This window comes from Drosophila pseudoobscura, chromosome 5, assembly GCF_009870125.1.
Source record: "Drosophila pseudoobscura strain MV-25-SWS-2005 chromosome 5, UCI_Dpse_MV25, whole genome shotgun sequence".
Classification (NCBI taxonomy): domain Eukaryota; kingdom Metazoa; phylum Arthropoda; class Insecta; order Diptera; family Drosophilidae; genus Drosophila; species Drosophila pseudoobscura.
The window spans coordinates 1,363,277-1,383,873 of NC_046682.1; the positions used below are offsets into that span (position 1 = coordinate 1,363,277).

General features: G+C 37.7%; 3 protein-coding genes and 1 long non-coding RNA gene across 9 annotated transcripts; 2 read left to right on the top strand and 2 right to left on the bottom strand.

Annotated features, from left to right (window-relative positions):
- Window positions 1–105: 105 nt before the first annotated feature.
- On the bottom strand, window positions 106–3,135 carry LOC117184337 (uncharacterized). Its single transcript, XM_033381196.1, has 5 exons — window positions 3,118–3,135; window positions 3,001–3,047; window positions 866–1,609; window positions 641–814; window positions 106–472 (listed from the first exon to the last, which is right to left on the bottom strand). Exons 3-5 carry the CDS (start codon window positions 1,379–1,381, stop codon window positions 353–355), a joined length of 810 nt encoding a protein of 269 aa, XP_033237087.1. The 5' UTR covers window positions 1,382–1,609; window positions 3,001–3,047; window positions 3,118–3,135; the 3' UTR covers window positions 106–352.
- A 1,958-nt stretch (window positions 3,136–5,093) lies between these two features.
- On the top strand, window positions 5,094–10,859 carry Taf3 (TBP-associated factor 3). 3 transcript variants are annotated; one of them, XM_001352283.4, is made up of 8 exons: window positions 5,094–5,504; window positions 5,575–6,141; window positions 6,213–8,033; window positions 8,092–8,208; window positions 8,264–9,132; window positions 9,383–9,779; window positions 9,849–10,323; window positions 10,388–10,859. In XM_001352283.4, the coding sequence occupies exons 1-8, from the start codon at window positions 5,339–5,341 to the stop codon at window positions 10,506–10,508; spliced, it is 4,533 nt and encodes a 1,510-aa protein (XP_001352319.3). In that variant the 5' UTR covers window positions 5,094–5,338; the 3' UTR covers window positions 10,509–10,859. The 3 variants fall into 3 exon arrangements, with proteins under 3 accessions (XP_001352319.3, XP_015044234.1, XP_015044235.1); XM_015188748.2 differs by having other exon boundaries at window positions 8,098–8,208; XM_015188749.2 differs by having other exon boundaries at window positions 6,213–7,598.
- Window positions 10,860–11,541: 682 nt separating this feature from the next.
- Window positions 11,542–20,518, bottom strand: CaMKI (Calcium/calmodulin-dependent protein kinase I). 4 transcript variants are annotated; one of them, XM_001352284.4, is made up of 10 exons: window positions 20,263–20,516; window positions 16,221–16,471; window positions 16,007–16,141; window positions 15,238–15,282; window positions 13,186–13,260; window positions 12,967–13,105; window positions 12,532–12,796; window positions 12,327–12,453; window positions 12,114–12,201; window positions 11,542–12,050 (listed from the first exon to the last, which is right to left on the bottom strand). In XM_001352284.4, exons 2-10 carry the CDS (start codon window positions 16,334–16,336, stop codon window positions 11,787–11,789), a joined length of 1,254 nt encoding a protein of 417 aa, XP_001352320.2. In that variant the 5' UTR covers window positions 16,337–16,471; window positions 20,263–20,516; the 3' UTR covers window positions 11,542–11,786. The 4 variants fall into 4 exon arrangements, with proteins under 4 accessions (XP_001352320.2, XP_033237112.1, XP_015044237.1 ...); XM_033381221.1 differs by having other exon boundaries at window positions 20,229–20,516; XM_015188751.2 differs by lacking the exon at window positions 15,238–15,282.
- Window positions 19,298–20,421, top strand: LOC117184339 (uncharacterized). The gene is made up of 2 exons (XR_004469629.1): window positions 19,298–19,989; window positions 20,050–20,421. It is a non-coding gene; the product is annotated as an uncharacterized lncRNA (long non-coding RNA).
- Window positions 20,519–20,597: the final 79 nt, after the last annotated feature.

Below are 20,597 nucleotides of genomic sequence, written 5' to 3' on the forward strand. Positions count from 1 at the left end.
TCGGTGATGTGTGTAGCGTATGTAAAGATATGTGAAATGGATGAGCACCATTGAGCTGAGCTGATAAGGTTTGCTTACACATTATACAAAGTGCTTTCTATGAAATTAAGTTTTCTTTTGTGTTTTTTTTCTCTTTGTTTTATTACATTTAATTTATTCAATATGCATTAAAATCTGAATTTCTTTATTGTAAATATTACGTTATTATCTCAAATGTAATAGATGAAAATAACCTCAATAAAGTGTAATTAATTAATTAAAAAATAATCATAATTGTTTTTTTTGTCTTTATGACAGCTGTGACAGGGCCTGTGCATAATGACAGAAGATTCTATCCAAATATATATTTTTTCTAAATCTTGCTCGTCCAGTTTCTGGGTTGGCAAAAAAGGCAAATAGTTGTACTCGACAGGCCATCACCAGCGTTGCTACTAGCTACCATCTGGACGTGCATTATCTCTTGGAGGGCTCTCTGAAATAATACAACGGAATAATATGAATCTTACGACATCTGAGCACTCGGATGAAAGCGTGAAAGACCTTCCAAAAATAACACTTTTGTTAAATATACAGATTGTACATATACTCAAAATATGCTAAGTATAAGTAATGTCTAATAAACTTTGTTCAGATTGCTTGCCTTCAATTTGTTAATTTCAGTTCTCAGTGTGATAATTTTGGTCTCCCCATGATTGATGGTTCCTTTCAATGTAAGGACTTCATTCTGAAGTGAATAGATGAGTTCATCATAGCTTTTTGGTATATTCTTTTCTATGCAAATCCTTGAACGCAGGCACAAAGATGTTTTTCGTATCTGTAAAAAAAGCTAGTCATCGATAACATTTTCAAATGGATTTGCACTCACCTGGTCTTTCAAAGTCGCATCTATATGAATGCTTGAAGTTTTCCTTATTAAGTCAGAAGAACTTTGGAAGTTCGCTGTCCCTAAAATGCCACTCTGCGCAAAAAATTGTTTGGCCCCATCAATTCTGGAATTCATTAATTGGATTTTTTTACTCTGTTCACTCGACGACGTAAATCTGTATTTTGCATCTGGATAAATAGAAGGATGTCCTCTTGAATATATAGCTGAAACATCAGTTAAATCTTTGTCTGTGCTTTCCGTAGTATCTACAGAGTATTTCCGACTATTCCTTGCATAGATGACACTCTTGTCGGGATATGAAAACGACTTAAATTCCCTGCGTTGTCCTTGTTTCAACTCCTTATTGACCTCAATGGGTTGGAGCCTCAATGGCTCCTTTCGACCCGAATGATTCCACCTATACATTTGGGCGCTATTGTAGCCAGAATCTGTGGCAGCTAAATTGCAGTTACATCTGGCGTTTAAATTGACACATAGGTGATCAATGTTGGGCATACTTTCCGAATTATACGAAACTTCTTAGCCGATGTCATTTTGTGAAAGGAAACATCATGTGAAAGCAAAATAAACTATCATCTCGAAAACATTATATGTATGTACATATGCATTGCATTGCTTCGGAATAATCAGATAATACAATTTGGATTGTGCGCGAGTAATGTTGAGTGTGTTTGTTCCATTCCATCGTTTCCGGTTACGGATATGGTCATCGTTCCAATCACTCTGTATATAAAAAGTTGTTTCAAATCGATCAGAACATTTTTTAGTCAGGTTTTTTTTATTTAAGCAAAAATGAATAAATTCTGCAATCTGGAAAAAATGGTAATTCTAGCGTCAAAATTTTCGATGGCACAGATTTGAGCAGCGAGATATCACAAGAGTTTGCTTGCTAACTCTTACAGTCTCGAAAAAGTCAAGCAAGACGGAGGGACAGAGAGATATGTATGTAGCCGGTTATTTATGCTGATAATTAGACCTCGGATTTTGCATATTTGCATATTTTTAAAGGATTAAGATAGAAAAATTCTGATGACTCGTACTCGCAGCACCTCCGATCCCCCAGCCAAGTGCTTTTCAAATATAGTCTAAGGAAATCAATTGAACAAAAATTAATAATGAGCCTACGACTATGCTGATGAATCAAATATGCAAAATCCGAGGTCTACTGATAATGAATATATGTTAGTGTTGTGTTGCTCATGAGTGAGTGAACAAAAAAGAGTTGTTCACTTAAGTGAGCAACTGAACATGTTCCTTCCAAGTTGTTCTTTTTTGTTCACTTGTTCTTTGTTGTTCACTTGTTCTTTTTTGCTCACTTGTTCTTTGTTGTTCACTTGTTCATTTTTACTCACTTGTTCTCTACTCACTTTTTGCGCAATTTTGCTCCTCAAAGGGCATTTTGCGATCTGGCAGCTTTGCTCATATTTGCGTTTACTTCACACTTTTTGTATTACCGGCAATGCTATTTACTCTTTTGAAAAATTCACTGTCGCTAATTCGAAAGTATAGTGAAATTTAGAACCATCTGTGCATGAATAGTGAACAACTGAGAGAGCAAGTCAGCAACTGAGCAAGTGAGCAACTGAGCAAGTGAACAAGTGAGTAACTGAGCAATCTAAGAGAGCAAGTGAGCAAATGAGCAATATGAGTGAGGTTAAAAAGAACAAGTGAACATGTTCACCAAAATGAGCAATGTATACCCAACACTAATATATGTGCTTTTTTGGGTCGGAAACGCCTCCCTCGCCTCTAAAGTAAAGGTGTTTGTCGATTGGAAAACACTAAACGTATTTACTTATTTCAATAATATATTTTATTTGATGACTTAACTTTAATCGATTGAACCGATTTAGTGGGCGTTTGCCAGAAATATGTATCTAAAAAAAGGAAAAACAAATTAGCAGCACCTATCTAAAAGGCAATACATGGATACAAGCAGTAACCATACAGTATATACTGTATGGTTAGTGATACAAGCTATCTAGCTTGACCGTACCGTACCGAATTTGATATGCCCTTGAAATTCCAATATGTTGGAAACGGACCCCTCCCCTCCCTTTCCCTTTCCCAATCTTGTGAGTTTTATTTGCACAAACATATAGTTGTTACGTTACCTGGGATGAGTGAAAGTTACAATGGCCAGATAGCTTTAAAACTGAGACTAGTTCGTACAGAAACAGAAATACGGAAGGAATTGTGATCACATAAAATTAAAAATTATTTATATTTACATTTTTTTCTTTATTTATTTAAATACCAGTGTGACCGCGGATTATCAAAATATACGGTCTGACCCTCAGAAATATACCTAAATACGTCACATATTTCAAAATATACCGTAAATATATAGACGCATCACATTCCTCGTTTTGGATATTCAGAGGAATATAACTGGCTAACTAAGACCTGAGGGGTCTAAACTCATAAATTTATCCGATTAGTACATCAATTTCTTACAAGACTGAATAACTTTGTTTATAAAATGAGGTTTAAACAAAACCTGTCAACAACAATTTCCACGAAATTGATTTAATTACATGGTAACTACAGGCTAACTACACAGCTGCTTTATATTAACTTCATTTTCATGTAATTACCAAATGCGACAACTGTTTTTTTCAATATAAACCCCATGGAAGCGCCAGTGTGAAAAACCTCCGTTAACCATTTTTTCAAATGCCTTTTTTCCGACATTTTTGAAAAATTGAGATTTTGAGGAAAAACGATCATGAATTCGATTCTGGTCACGAATTAGTATTCGATGTGGTCTGGGACCTGGCTCCAAGTGACATTTCTACACGGTTTGGTGAGTCTATAGTGAGTATAGTATATAGTGAAAAATACTAGAAATAACTTTGAAAAGTATACAAATTTCGAGGTGTGTGAGCTAGACGTGGTGGCAAGAAAACAAGAAAATCCGATAACCGAAATCCGAAAACCCCTCAACTTTGTTGCATATTTGATAAACTCGACTTAATGAAAAATCAACTGGTCCACGCTGTTTTAGGATCTTGCTCACCACAGAATAATAGCGCTCACACTGCTGTGAAAACGATCCAATTATAATTCTTCTTTACTACTCACTTCCTTTACTTCCTTGAGTCCTTATAAATATAAAAAAAAACCCTTATGACCCTTAAAATTTAAATTTTCTTCCTTAGAAAATGCGACAGTCTCTACTCCACGCCATAAGAATATGCAAAAGTATGGGAGTATTCTAAGTTTTCGTCCGTTGGCTGAGGTTTTAGACAGTTTTAGATTTTTAAATCGAGTTTTAGTCGTGTTTTTTAGATGCGGCTCGCAGATGAGATCTCATAGAGGTCTCGGAAGTAGCAATTTTCGGTTTTTTATGTTTTTGCCATAATTTGACCCGTTCTTTATGAAATCACTCAGAACACACCTATTTTTACCAATTTCATCACTTATTTTCATTATTGATGGACCTACTTAATTCGAGGCTTTTATTGTGGAGTTTTCGTCCTTTGAAAAGGACTTACCATAACCCAAATTTTTCTCGTAATAAGGACACCCTAATTGATTTTTGAGAATTTATTCAATGTCCGGTCGCGACCTCATCCAAAATAAAAAATTTTTCAATGTGAATGTCGTATTCAAATGTCGCATTTTTTGGGAGCTGAAATTTGAGTTATGTCAATTAAATTTTTTTCCTCAATCTACTTTGATGAATATTGCTATTATTTTTTTTTAATTTATGCTAAATTGAATAGAGATTTGAGGAAAATTCAAATTCACCGTTTTCTTTGGCTTGTGCCCGAAAATATTGGTGCCTAAAGTGTACATTTTAGTATGTCGTATCACTGGTCGTATTAGTGGTCGTATTCAAGTGTCGGGGAGTGTATATACCTATGACAAACACGAACTTAGCCCATTTAAGCCCCCTCTATCTAAACAGTTCAACGACTTGGGGTAAATGGCGGAAAAATATTACTTATTGTAAATTCTTGTTGTAGATCCATGCGCACCGTAGCGCCGGCGTAGGCAATGCAATATCGGTTTATTTTGTCAATTTCAACAATCTATTAAATTTTATTTTCCACGGTATATATAAATACAATAAAAGAAAGTGTTTAAATTAAGCCAGTCAAGTAGAAAATGATGTGGGCAGGGCATATGTATAATATAAATTGAATTCGTCAGTATATTTACGGTATATTTTTTAAATGAGACGTATATTTTCGTATATTTCTGAGAAACGGACGGTATATTTTAACGATAAATCCGCGGTCACACTGTTTTTAATGTATCAATTTTTAATCCGTAAATTTTATAGAATAATTTTAAAATTGAAACAAAATAAACAGAGTGTGTGTTCTTTAAAATAAAACACAGTTTCTTTACGGATACTTAGATTGTTTGAGCCGTTTTCCTAGCTGAATTCCCATTTGTCTCATTTGGTGTATACATATATATGCATATGTACATACTGCAGCAATGACAGACAAATACTCTTCGGATCTTATGCGCATTGTTATTGCGCAAATAACCCAAACAATTGGGTACAGCTCCACACTAAGTGCACCACTGGAACTGTTGCAGGATATTTTGCTAAAATTTATGCAAGAATTCGCACGCGATTTGCATGGTCAAATGGAGCACGGTAAGTATTGATGATGCTACACGGTTCGTTGCAAATTTTATAAGTTTTTATATTATTGTTTTTGGTTTAGCAAATCGGCTTGAGCCAAATCTGAAGGATGCACGCCTGACCTTAAAGAGTCTCAGCATCAATGTTCATGAACTTTTGGACTATATTGGAAATGTCGAGCCAGTGGCTTTTTCGCGCGATGTTGCTGCGTTTCCCATTAAACGAGCTTCAAATATGAATTTTCTAAAGCCTGGCAGTGCAGAGACCTTGACCCGGCCAATCTATATATTTGAGTACTTGCCACCAATGCAGCCAAACGCTGAACCAAGCGAACCACCTTCTACTGCGACTAACATTATTCAGGACCCTGACCTTCGAGATCTTCAAAATGAAAAGACATTAGCCACGGAAAAGGAAAGTAGCTCGAACCTCGATTTTGATTCGATCAGTATGGTAGAAAAACGGACCTCAATACCAATTGATTCTCAGTCGCAGTCCACGCTAATAAATTTTTCGTCGAATAATAACTGTGACACCGATAGTGGACGGACTGTACGAGAAATGAGTAGTGTGGTAATGACAACAGGAGGCTTCATTTCTCCTGCTATTGAAGGAAAGCTCCCAGATGCGTTCGTACCCGATATAATTGGTAAGCTTTTTGGAACTTGTACATTTGAATTTTAATGCCTATTTTATTTGTTTTTTTTTTTATATTGATAGAAAAATATAAAGGGCTACATGCCCCGCTACTGCCTTCCCCAGTTATCGCTCCGCTGGAAGCTGCAGCTAAAGCGGATACTTCACTCAATGAAGAGCATCGATATCTAAACTCAACATCATCCAAATTAAATGTGAGAGATCAGCAGCATATCGAAAACCGAAACACAGCTATAGGTAAAAACTTAAAAAAAGAAGGCCAGTTTGCAATGCCTCAAGAGAACACGAACCCATCGGTACCAGTTATGTTGAATGCCAAAGCTTCTAAGAAAAGTAAGAAACAAAAGCATTTTTTATCAAGCCTGTCCGGCTTGGAGAGGAGCAAGGCGGAAGTGAATGTCCATGGTGGTAAGGCTCAAGAAAAAGCGCAGCGGAAAGCAATGAAAATTTTTCAGAAACTAGCAAAGAGTCAAAATGACGGCGGGAGTAGTCAACTTTTGCACCTGAAAAAATCAAAGAAGCGTATTAATCGGGGAGCATTCCCATCTCTCCCAGACGGATCTTCTGAAAGAATAAAATTGGAAAAGATCTTAAAGAAACAAGCTAAACAAAGACAAAAACAGTTACAGGGCCGGCAGTCTGAGCTTGAGAGAAAGCCCATAGATATTGCCCCAACCACCTGCGACCATGCTCATACTCCACTGACTTCAAAAGCTACAGCGAAAAGTAACGAAGAAACTACTCTCAAAAGTAATGCTGATAGTCGGATAACTGTAGGCGCACATATGAAGAATCATGACGAATTTCCATTAGAAGGACCTGCATCGGAGGCAGTGGGAACCCTGGGACCGCAAATAGGACTACCAGCAACAAAGAAGCATAACAACGAGCCAGAACGTAACAAATTGGACATTTTTAAGAAAATTTCAAAACCAAAAACGCCAAGGTTAGAGGGATCAGGTCCATCGGGCACTCTAGGTACGACAGTAAATCTATTTGAAAGCACTGCTAGCAGTCCACCATTGATTTATTTACCATCCGGAACGACCATAACACCAGCGCCAGCTCTGGGACTCAGTATGGAACACATGAATGTGGCAAGCAGTATTTCAGCAGTTGCTCATCAAACGATACCTAGCTACGGCGTTTTGATGCCAACTCCACAACCATCATCAACTCAAGAAACTGTTGACCTATTAATCATAGATTCAGCAAAGCCAAAGAAGCGAGGACGAAAACCAGGTGGCAAAAATCAAACCAAGATCAATCACTCGGCCAATGACACTGCATCTCAGCTGGTGCCGCAACCTGCAATGCAATCAATGAAAAAGGGCAAGCAAAACAATATAAATTCGCTCTCAGTGTCATCATCTGCAATGCTGATGAATCCCAGTTTGGTCCCTATAAATATACCAACGGAGCCCCTTAACTTGAGTAATGTACCACAAGGTAAGCTAAAAGAGAAAAAGGAACGAAAGAAATACAAAACAAAATATGACTCTTTATTGCCCGATAATGAGAAGGAAAAGGAAATAGGCTACAATGGTCACTCAATCGAGAATACCTCCCGGACGAAACCTACTGTACATGCTACTAAACCCAGTGCTATTATTCCTAGTCCTGGCCAATATATGGCGGTTGGCGGGGGTATGCCACATTCGTCTTTATATCCCAGCAATCCAACGGGAATAGTGCCACTGCTACCACTTTTACACTTTCCGCCACGACCAGGTCTGATACCTTCCGGGCCAGGACTTTTTCCGGCGACGGCTGGTCTGGTCGGGTATGGAAATAGCGTTTCCATGCCACCATTCATGCCCTTCTCAGGAACAAGTGGAGCCGTTATTGATTCCGTTTGCCGTCCATCCGCTGTTGATACTAGTGGTACGTCGTCCAGGACGAATCAATTATGATTACTCGTTTATTTATATTTGTTTCCTAGAAACAGATCAAGTCGGCCAGTTTCTCAGTGTGCCCTCCGACCAAACTGATTCTCAGACGGAGCGAAACTATTGCAATGTTGCTCCACTGGTTCCAGAGTCCATGAAGTTTAGTGTAGGTGAGTTGTGATTGCATGCTCTTAGGAAGAACATTTGTAATGCATTTGAATGCAGGTGGAGCAGTAACTGGAGCTACCACGGGGCTGACTAGTGCAGAAGCTGTGTCAAAACTAAAGACGAAAACCTCTACACAGGCTACCGGCAATCTTGGTGATCCGATTGAGGTGTCAGATGACTCTGATGAATCAACACAAAATAAGAAACAATTAGTTCCAAGGCAATCCCCGACGAACCTTGGCAGATCGAACATGATACAGCCGCAACTTCTTCCGTATGCAACAACACAAGCTACATCCATAGATGATTCTCAATTGCATTCAAGGGGCATACTCCATCCGCCCGTTTCTCCAAATTCGTGTGAACCCATCAAGAAGTTTAAAAAACAATCGAAGCTTGAGCATTCAGATGTTAAAATGTTAGCTAACACAACACCTTCCTGCAACACCCCCTGTTTTCCCCAATTTAATATGCCCAACTTCAAGGGCGGCGACAAGTTTAGTTTAGCTGGTGGTGCGGATCTCATCCCATTATCACGCCTAGAATGCGGTCTGTCGTATTCTTCTCAAACGGTTCCCGCCACAAGTTTGTCAGCTGGCGCAACATCAGGATCGAGTTCTGGCCTGGTACCCGCACAGCTGAATATTTCCGAGGATCAGAAGTTTATGCCAAGCTTTTCCAGCTACGAGGATATTACAATTACACCAACCAGCACATTGTCTATGGGACAGGGGGCAGATGAACTGAATATGCGAAAACTTCATAAAAAGCTCAAAAGACCAAAGGAGGGAAAAGTGAAAAAGAAGAAAGACAAAAAGGATAAATCCAAGGAAAAGGAAAGAAATGGCAGTACTATTCATAAAAGCGAAAAAAAAATCAAAGGGCCCGACAAGAAACAAAAGAAGGAAAAGAAGAAAGACAAGCAGGTGGGTTTCTTTCTCTAAATTATGCCTGCTTATATAACGTTGAGAAATCATAATTTATTATTACCTATTATATACATATAATATACAAAATTCAAAATATAGACGTACACAAAATATAAAATATTCCTTAAGTTACTTTGGAGCGTTTCATATTTGAAACCTGAAGACATTTTCAGCCGTTCCAACAATTAAAAACTTGATCTATAATTTATACAGATTAGACATCCTCCTGTTTCTCTCTTCATTTCAGATAATAAACCCTATCCCGGCTGATGCAGAAGATTTCCAAAACAATCATCATCTGCCTGAATCTAACGAACGTAGCTCTAGTTGCGAAGTCTTTTCTGGGGTATCTGTAATGCAATCCATTCCAATCCAATCATCACCAGCATATTCGCCAATTGCTCCCCACTACACCTCACCAAAATTGGAGGTTTCTGCAAATCCTGTCCCAAAACTTACACTGAAACTAGGTGGTAAATCCACACCGCTACCGTGTGTTGACAAGGATAGAGACGCACAGGACGCAAGTATCGCACAACATTCAACTATGGGCCATCCAAGCAAAAGAGAACGCGAACGGGAGGATTCCCCAGAACTAGCTCGCTTTTCCCCATTGGTTACTGGGCCACCCAAGGCGAAGCCATGTGAGTGCAATATAGAACCATCTGTAATGATTAGACGACTAATGCATTTTTTGAACATTAAAAATTTAGGTGAAACTCCATTCTCAAGCATATCAAGCAATACGGCAGTGCCTTCAAGCAACTCTAACACGACCAACAGTCCGGTGAAGCCTTTAACTTTATCTTTGGCTGCCATAGCGCCCCAGATGCTGACAAGCCATCCAACTGCTCCTAATTCAGGCGGTTGGATGTCGAATACTAACAATAATGCAATAGCTTCGTCCACGCTTTCGGCCAGCTCTGTTTTGTTACCACAACAATTGATGTTGGCGTCCAAGCCGATTGTCAATAACTTTTCTTCAGTAATGGGAATAAACGCAGGGACGCTGTTGCCTGTTGAACCCAACCACTCCCCAGACTGTCCACCACAAATAGTGGAATTAAATCGCCCGTCATCGTACGTCGATGCCGAAGGTAATCGGATCTGGATTTGCCCGGCATGCGGAAAGGTTGATGATGGCTCCGCAATGATTGGCTGTGACGGCTGCGACGCTTGGTACCATTGGTAAATAATAACCATAGAATATCATTTATCTTATTATTTTCTTATGAACTTTATTCGATATCAGGACCTGTGTTGGTATCACTGTTGCTCCCAAGGACAATGACGATTGGTTCTGCCGCGTTTGCATTACTAAAAAAAAAATACATGGCTCAGAGAAGAAAAAGAAGCGAAACAAGAAAAAGTAACTGGGACTTAGTCGCCCTTAGATTTTAAGAACAAACCCCATGAAATCAACAGTTTTATTGTATTGTTTATGTATATATGTTCAATAAAGATTTATTATGTAGAAAAAAACCAAGCAATAGATATCCGGACATTGGCCATTTTTTATGAGTACACATGTGTGACCCCGAATTTACGAATATACGAAAGTCGAGTACATACATACCTACATATATGTACAAATGTTCTACAGATGATTTTTTACAAATTATAATTGGACACCGAAACCGATTTGCACGTGTTGGAACTAAAGCTGTGCGCTTACTTTTAACCAGACTGATGGCAAGCTATCAGGAGAAGCTATCCAGTCAAACTAAGGCAACAACACACGTACTCTCAGTTCATCTTATGAGAATGCCAATAACTTATTCTAAGCATTATTATACCATTGATTTTGGCAACATCACAAAATTAATGTGGTGGATGTAAAAATAGGAAGGCGGCTTCTAAGCCTTCCTTCTGTGCTCGTGTAGATTATTTATATAGTTAAGTGTATATTTATGAATGTGTATGTATGTATGTATGTATATCACTAAAATATTTCCAACATCGAATATCTCAAGTGGGATTAAACTTCTCAAACAATGATATTTTTTAATATGCTATGGCATTGATTGATTTAGAGTCTTTGGAAAAGAGACTTGAACTTGTCCTCTATACAGAATATTTTGTATACATACATACATATGTTTGTACTATAGTGTATATGCATTTAGTATAAGTGGATTCCATTTAAGCAATATACTTTTTTAAAACATGAGAGTTGTTGAAACATTGAAAAAAATTATGCTTATGTATTTATATTGCACTCAATATTAGCTTCAGCTAATCTTGTTATTCAGAGAGAAATTGTTGATATCAATAAGTGGTTTATTGTATTCTAAACATGTTCATAACGCCTGTATAGAGACACACATACCTATGTATATGCACATATGCATGCACGTATATGTAATTTCCAATTACAGTTTATAAGTTAAATTGGGTTAAATGTGATACTTGGCCAAAATCAATGTGTTATTTTATTTGGTTTCTCAATATCCGATGTTCAAATCAAAATACCTCATCATTTATCGCAGTACAAAAACAATCTAACTAATCGCTCCACATATAAGTGGAATAATTTCTGTGGCTTAATATTAATGTTTTAATCTGTCGCGTCGCAATTCTAGTAAATAGGACGTCAGCAATGGTTGTGCAATGAAATATAAGCATATGCTGGTCTGGCAAAATCTTGAATCTTAATTCGGTTGACTTGTTCTTTGGTGATAGTCCTGACCTGGCTGGCTTTGTGCCTGTGGTGGCTCACTAGAACCTGCTATATTACAATGTGTTGATTGCGATGCTGACTCGTCGGTCGACACAGACGGCACAGTGGCTACCGTTGGATTGGATGAGTCCTTTCGGCTACCGTCATTGTTAGTGGCATCAGTTGTTGCACTGCTATTGCTGCTAAGTGCCATTCGCTGCATTTGTCGGATCACTGTGGCCGCATAGTATGCTTGCTATAAAAACAATTGAATTAATTGTATGAGCGCCAAACGAATTTTCTATATAGCTGAACGCACCTTCCAACGGGACTTAGCAAAGTTCTTCTTCAATTGTTCAGAAACAGTTCCGTGAATGTTCTTGCTACTGGCCTCATTTCCAGAGATCCTTTATTAACGAAAAAGAAAATATTTACTTCGCCGCATAGATTACAGTTTTGTGAAGAAATGTTTTAATATTAATCGCTTTAAGCAAAGAACCATTTTCCTGTTAATTCAGGTGTTAACACTTACCAAGGATGAGCCAAAGCTTGTTTGCAAGTAAATCGCTTTTCGACGGTGACGCACATTAAGTTTTTAATAAACTGCTTGGCCGACTCGCTTATCTCGTCCCAGTAAGGGGAATCGAATTCGAATTCACCTAAAATGTAAATGTTTTTTAGTGGACATGTTTACGTGTAGTCCATATCTAAGTATAGTATAATTAATTGAAGAGGACCTTTTAATATTTGAGCAAAAAGATTTGCATCATTTTCATCATAAAACGGGGGATAGCCACACAATAGAATGTATGATATTACTCCAATACTCCATACGTCAACGGCTTTTCCATATGGTTTTTGGGCCAGGACCTCTGGAGCAACATATCCCGGCGTTCCACATGCTGTAGCCATAATGCCAGAGTCCTCCATTTTTGATAGACCAAAATCGCTAATCATTATTTTGCTGTCATCTTCAGGACTGTAGTAAAGTAAGTTTTCCGGCTGAAAAGCAAATTCTATTTTGAGCAGATCTAAATGAAAATGAATTTTAATAGGGAAACAACTAAGAGAAGACAAGTTTTTATCCGATCTTTTATACTATTGTACATAAAGTGAAAGAATTATTAGAATAATTTTAAAAAAAATTGATTGCAAATGGGGTTGTTTATTACCTTAAGATCCCGATGCACAACTCCCTGTTCATGCATATAATCTACAGCCTCTAGAATCTGTCGTATAAGATGAGAGGCATCCCTTTCCGTATACGAACCTTTTTCCACAATACGATCAAAGAGCTCGCCGCCAGTCACCCTATAGAAAGTCCAAGTTGAAGAAAATACATACATATATGTACATATGCATACAACAAAGGTAAGATATTAGAAACATACAATTCCATAACTAGGTACACCTTCGACTTGTCCTCGTACGTTTCCAGGAGTTGCACAATGTTGGGGTGAGTTAATCTACAAATAGATTTTAAAAAACTTTATATGTAGGTATTTACATGCATGTTGAACGGTCATTATGTGTTTGATGAATGCGGTGCGATTAATAAAGCTACGACGCAAGCATTCAAATTCATTCAAAGTGTAAATCAATATTGATATTCCCCCGAACTGCATTTTCAATTCAATCTTCATCATCTTGCCAATGTTCTATAACTCACTTAAGCATCTTGATATAGTATAACATGTGCATATACATATGTGCATATACATGACACATACACTGCTCGTCATCGGGATAGCGCACACACGCCCTTGAAGAGACTTCAAGTAACAAAAAAAATAGCGATTCTAATTTTTAAAAAAATGTGTCTTTGAAAAATGTGAATTTTGATTAACGCTACGTAGTCTTTTTGGATGAAAATAAATGTAATTTAAACCGACGAAAACGGATACAATTACTATTTCCATGATCTTGGGAAGGAAGAGCCCCAATTAGATTGTCTTTATAGTCGGGAGGGAGGTGTGATGGTGTGGGGAGCCATCTACTACTATGACTAATACGAGCTTCGGCTTTGATAACAAGTATGACAATGCTCCGATCCACACGGTCCGTGTGGTTAATTCATGGATTGATGACGAAAATGTTAGATTACTACAGTGGCCACCTTACTCACCCGACATCAATATTATAGAAAGCGTGTGGCTAGCTAGTTCGCAATGTTTACGAGCCTGGCAAACAATAATCTAACAAAGAAGAATTTATTAAAGGCATCAAGAGTGCTTGGTCACCTTTTTCTTTAAATTATATTGCAAGTTTATAAAAGTTGCTTGCGAAAAGGATCTACGATCCCGTATGAATAAATTCATATCTCAAAAGGTAAACGAGGGGGAACGTTGTGAGTTGCTGCGGACACCGCAACTCTACGGTTATACCCGATACTAAGTCAGTATGGCTCTCCTCCGGCAACAGATTTTCGTCCTTTGTGGGGGCGGATGGGGGTGGGGCGAAATTCTGAGATATACGTTTTATAGTGACATCTTAAAGGAGTGTGTGTACCAAATTTGGTTACTCTAGCCTTAATAGTCTCTGAGATTTGTGGTTGCCTCAGATTTTCGTCCTTTGCGGGGGCGGAAGGGGGTGTGGCGAAATTTGGACATGAAACGGTCAAGGTCCGATATCACAGGAGTGTGGATACCAAATTTGGTTGCTCTGGCTTTTATAGGTTCTGAGATCCTTGAACTCATATTTTGCAATTGGCAAAACCGACCATGAAACCTGTGTGTTAGAGTGAGACAGAGCGAGAAAGAGTGAAATTGTTTTCGTGATTCTGGCTGTAATAATTATACGATCTGGTTCAGATTTTGCACTCTAGAAGATATAGTCATCTTCTACGATTCTGCGTTTTTAGTTTTCTCGTATCGTCGAAATTGTGGATGCCACAGATTTTCGCCCTTTGTGGGGGCGGAAGTGGGCGGGGCAAAGTTTTGAAATATTTTTGGAGCAGTGACATATCACAGAAGTCTGGATCCAAAACATCGATGCTCTAGCTCTTATAGTCTTTGAGCATTAGGCGCTGAAGGGGACGGACAGACGGACGGACGGACAGACAGACATGGCTCAATCGACTCGGCTATTGATGCTGATCAAGAATATATATACTTTATGGGGTCGGAAACGATTCCTTCTGGACGTTACACACATCCACTTTCACCACAAATCTAATATACCCCAATACTCATTTTGAGTATCGGGTATAAAAAGCCCGATGACCAAATGAAGAGGTATTTAAGCCTCTTTTGGTCACTCGTATAACAAATTATTCACAAAATTATAAACTAGATTCTAGTTATTTAGAATTAAGCCAAAACTGCAAACGCGAGGGGGTGTGTTAACTTGATGACGAGTAGTGTACATACATATGTATGTATGTACTACATACATTTGCATGTCATATGCATGTAGTTCAGTGTGGGATCGGGGTATGAACTCACCGCGTTCCATTCGGACAGTTGGCATCGAAATGATTTGCACTGAACCTACATGAAAAGAAAGCAAATTAAGCAAACAACCAGAAAGTGTTTAAAAACAATACAAATAATACAACTAAGCGAAGAAAACTAAAATATACGAATATTAGCTGGTTCAGGTATATCCATTTAGGAACCTACAGACAATGGAGTTGCTATAGAGCGGAGAGTTACAAACTCAATTTAAATTGGAAAGGAAAAGGGAAACATAAACGGAAAAATGGCTAGAAAATATTTATACATATGTATATTTAAATGTTGAAGATAGAAGGTTTTAGAACTCTAATGATTGTTGAAGGTGCCACTTTTTAATAAAAACGAGATCTTGAGATCCACCACGAGTCGAAATATATTTGAAAATGTCAATCTTTATTAAATGTACTACCTACCGACCGACCAACAATATCAGTCTTGTTGTTTTGAGTTATTCCTTTTTTTTTGCATATATAAAGTAAATTTAGGATCAGAACTTTGTTATATGTATGTAAGAAATAAAACTAAATATAATAAACTTTTAAAGCAAAAATAACTATAAAGTATATCTTATTATTATGCAAAAAAAAGAAAATAACTTAAGCGCTCAGACATTGTATCAGAAATAGTATGTGACTACAAAAGTTACCAATTTAAGCTTCATTTATAATTCTTGAATTAATTCCTTTCATTGTGGGGAATACTGGATTGATGGACACTTGACTAACAATTTAACAACTTTATTTGATCTGCGGCTTACCTTCTCAGAACACGTATTTCATTTTCCAGAGATTCTTCCTTTCCCTTCAGAGCTTTCTTGTCGATTATTTTAACAGCGAAATGATCGCCAGGAGTATCCTTGCTCTCTGCCAGTCGCACTTCGGAAAAGGCACCGCTTTGGTTGAGAAGACGATAACCCATATATTAACAATTAGCAACAATAATGCAGTGAAATAAAAAATATTGGTACTCACGTCCCCAAAAGACCATGAAGATTGTACTTCTCCTCAATTGACACTTGTTTGCTTAACTCCTTCATATCCTTTGACTTGGCCTTCTTGCCGGAATCCTTCTTGCCAAATAGTGGCATCACTTCGAAGGAATTAACTTTGCTTTTCAATGTAACCGAACCGTCTAGTCTACCGTCAATCGTCAATGTGTGCAAGTGTGGCTCATAGTTGTCGTCGCCCCATCAACAGATTTCGTACAGACTTTGCTTACATTTCTAAAAACATTTTCAATGAGACAAGCATCTTATCAGCAAAAGCGGCACAAATATATTTCTACAAGCACTAACGGTTGTTTTTTTTGTTTCTGGTCGCAATAAACGCCTGAACAGTAGGCTCTGAGCCAAAGGTTATATTCAGCTGATTGTGTTGTGGTGCTATATGATATGTATATGTACATATATATGTATATACATATACATATATATATATATATATATATATATATATATACATATATATATGTACATATATACATATACATACAGTGGTGCTCATACACTTATGCCACAAGAACTACACCAAGAATTTAAGCGAATATCAAGAAAAGTTTTTATTTTACAGCTCCCATTTTTTGTCTCAAATTAGTTCTATATGTCAGTGTTTTAATACAACAACAACCAAGTTATGAAAATATATAGTCAGCGAAATAAATAAAAAATCTGAAATCATCTCCAAAATATCCTCCTCATATACTTAAACCACCTCAAAAAAAATGGTTAAAAAAGTTAAAATTTCCCCAGTATTCCTAGTATTTTTAATAGAACTACTTTAATATTTTGTAGGATGACCTTTCTGCTTAAGAAAAGTGGAGCAACGCCTTGGTATTGAATCTACAGGACGTGCCCACTGTTGAGGGGTGATTTTCCTCCATTCCTCCATAACGGTCTTCTTTGTGTATTCTGGAGTTAATTATTTGTTGGGTGGACGTCGTACATATAGTTTACCATCACTTCTAAAGACATTAAACTTGGATTTTTCGATCCAAACAATCATATTTCAAAAACGAGGGGGAACGTTGTGAGTTGCTGCGGACACCGCAACTCTACAGTTATACCCGATACTAAGTCAGTATGGCTCTCCTCCGGCAGACGCCGCTAATATTAAACGACACGACAAAGAATGCGTGCGAGAGAGACAGAAAATCAGTCTGAGCGTGACGTCGGGCGCTGCATAGCCAATGCAAATTGATTTGTTCCTTTTGGCTACAAAAAGTATCTGATCTGATCCAAATTCAGCAACCGGATAGATATAGTCATTCTCTATGATTCTGCGTTTTTAGTTTTCTCGAATCTGCAATATTGTGGATGCAACAGATTTTCGTCCCTTGTGGGGGCGGATGGGGTTGGGGCGAAATTCTGAGATATACGTTTTATAGTGACATCTTAAAGGAGTGTGTGTACCAAATTTGGTTACTCTAGCCTTAATAGTCTCTGAGATTTGTGGTTGCCTCAGATTTTCGTCCTTTGCGGGGGCGGATACCACAGGAGTGTGGATACCAAATTTGGTTGCTCTAGCTCTTATGGGTTCTGAGATCCTTGAACTCATATTTTGCAATTGGCAAAACCGACTATGAAACCTGTGTGTTAGAGTGAGACAGAGCGAGAAAGAGTGAAATTGTTTTCGTGATTCTGGCTGTAATAATTATACGATCTGGTTCAGATTTTGCACTCTAGAAGATATAGGCATCTTCTACGATTCTGCGTTTTTAGTTTTCTCGTATCGTCGAAATTGTGGATGCCACAGATTTTCGCCCTTTGTGGGGGCGGAAGTGGGCGGGGCAAAGTTTTGAAATATTTTTGGAGCAGTGACATATCACAGAAGTCTGGATCCAAAACATCGTTGCTCTAGCTCTTATAGTCTTTGAGCATTAGGCGCTGAAGGGGACGGACAGACGGACGGACGGACAGACGGACAAACGGACAGACAGACATGGCTCAATCGACTCGGCTATTGATGCTGATCAAGAATATATATACCTTATGAGGTCGGAAACGATTCCTTCTGGACGTTACACACATACACTTTTACCACAAATCTAATATACCCCAATACTCATTTTGAGTATCGGGTATAATTAGGACCTTGGTGGGTATGCACTGTGGCGAATTGAAGGCGCTTTTTAACATTCATGATGGACAGCATCGGGCTTAGGTCCCCTGGTGAAGATTCAAGGTATTATCAATGCCGAAATGTAGAGAGACATTCTGAGTAACACATTATCTGGAGAACATGCCGATAATTTGCCACTTGCCCGTATATTTTAACAGGACAACGACCCGATACATTGCTGCAGGATAGTCAAGTCGTGGCTTAACCAAGAGGGAACCAATGTTTTGTAATGGTCTCCGCAGAGTTCCGACCAGAACCCTATAGAGAACTTGTGGAGAATTCTAAACCAAGTCATTGCCCAAAAAAAAAACAGCAATTAAAGGATTTGTGCCGAATTTTACAGGAAGAATGGAGGAAAATCACCCATCAACAGTGGGCACGTCCTGTAGATTCAATACCAAGGCGTTGCTCCACTTTTCTTAAGCAGAAAGGTCATCCTACAAAATATTAAAGTAGTTTTATTAAAAATACTAGGAATACTGGGCAAATTTTAACTTTTTTAACGATTTTTTTTGAGGTGGCTTAAGTATATGAGCAGGATATTTTGGAGATGATTTCAGATTTTTTAATTATTTCGCTGACTATATATTTTCATAACTTGGTTGTTGTTGTATTAAAACACTGACATATAGAACTAATTTGAGACAAAAATGGGAGCTGTAAAATAAAAACTTTTCTTGATATTCGCTTAAATTCTTGGTGTAGTTCTTGTGGCTTAAGTGTATGAGCACCACTGTATATATATATATATATATATATGTATGCACTGCTATTCGCTTCTTCAAAATGCGATCTAAATCGAAGGTAAATTAATATTGACTTGATGGATTGAAACATTAGTAAAGTAAAGCAAAATGCAAATGCATATTACCTCTGATAATTAATCAAAAACATTTTGATCATAATTGATTATTGAAATAACTGATCAGCTGAGTGGAGTCGACCTTCTGTTTGTCGCAAGACAAACTGTCTTTCAGAAATTTAATTTCATTTAATTTAGATGCTATAACCAAACTCAATATTTAACACCTCATATTTGGGAATGAAAGGTTATCCATTTTCTTTTTTTTTGATATGGGTTTTATTTCAATTTAGACGGAGAGAGGAGAGCGCGCTCTGCAAGTACCTGGTATCTCTTGGAGCAGGAACTTGTTTTCTTTATTCTGAAATTTTTGTACTAATTATCCGGTGCCGAAGTGGGCCGAAGACATGGTAAACATTTAAAAAACCACATACATATGTACGTACATATGTATGTATACTGCGTGGGCATCACACAAGTATGTACATACATACATTCACACAAACCATAACAATTTGGTGCTTTAGCTATAATATTCATACACGGACATGTTTGGTTATTTATTGGTGATGGTCAAGAATGTATGGGGATGGGGTCAGGTGCTATATGTAATTTGGTTTCTCAGCAGGAGTTCACGATTTGTTTACATTTCACTTAATAAATTCACCTAACAGGAATGAATATATGGGAATATAATATACGAGTATCTACATACATATGTACATACATATGTATTCGAAAAGTCGCACACGAACCAAAAGCATATGCATGAGAGGAAACCAAACCCGTTGGATGTACATACATATGTACACATGTAAATAGGTATGGTATTGCATGTAGCTTTACAATAGCAAGTAATTTGATGATGGCATTAAAATTTAGGTTGGTGGAATCTGCCACTGAATACATACATGACAAAGCATTTTGCGACTTTAAAAAGTTATACACGTCCATTGCAACATGACAAGTAATTTGGATACAACTTATACCCAAAACTCATACCGAAATTTTAAATATCTTAACTACCTATGAACATACTATGCACTCAAGCTTTCACTCACACATATGTATATTTATGTAAGTAAGATTACTTACAGACTTTAGCATTTACAAACTTGCATGAATTAAATCGTGGCTTCAAAATATGGATCACGTTCTAAATGACAACGTGAGAAATGCACATTTATACATCGAGGTCCGGATCGACGCGATTCTGTAGATAAAACATGAGCTGGTATGTTAATTGCAGTTAAATATTATTGATTTATTGATTGAATTCAGGCGCTGGCGCAGCTGATTTTCATCTTTTATATATTTCGCTCTGGGCAGGTGTGACCAGAAGTGCGTGATCTACGGTAACACTATTTTGTGTTTGTTAACATGCGGCGGCGAGCTTTTGTCAGTTATCATTCATGGGTGTCCAGCCCGTC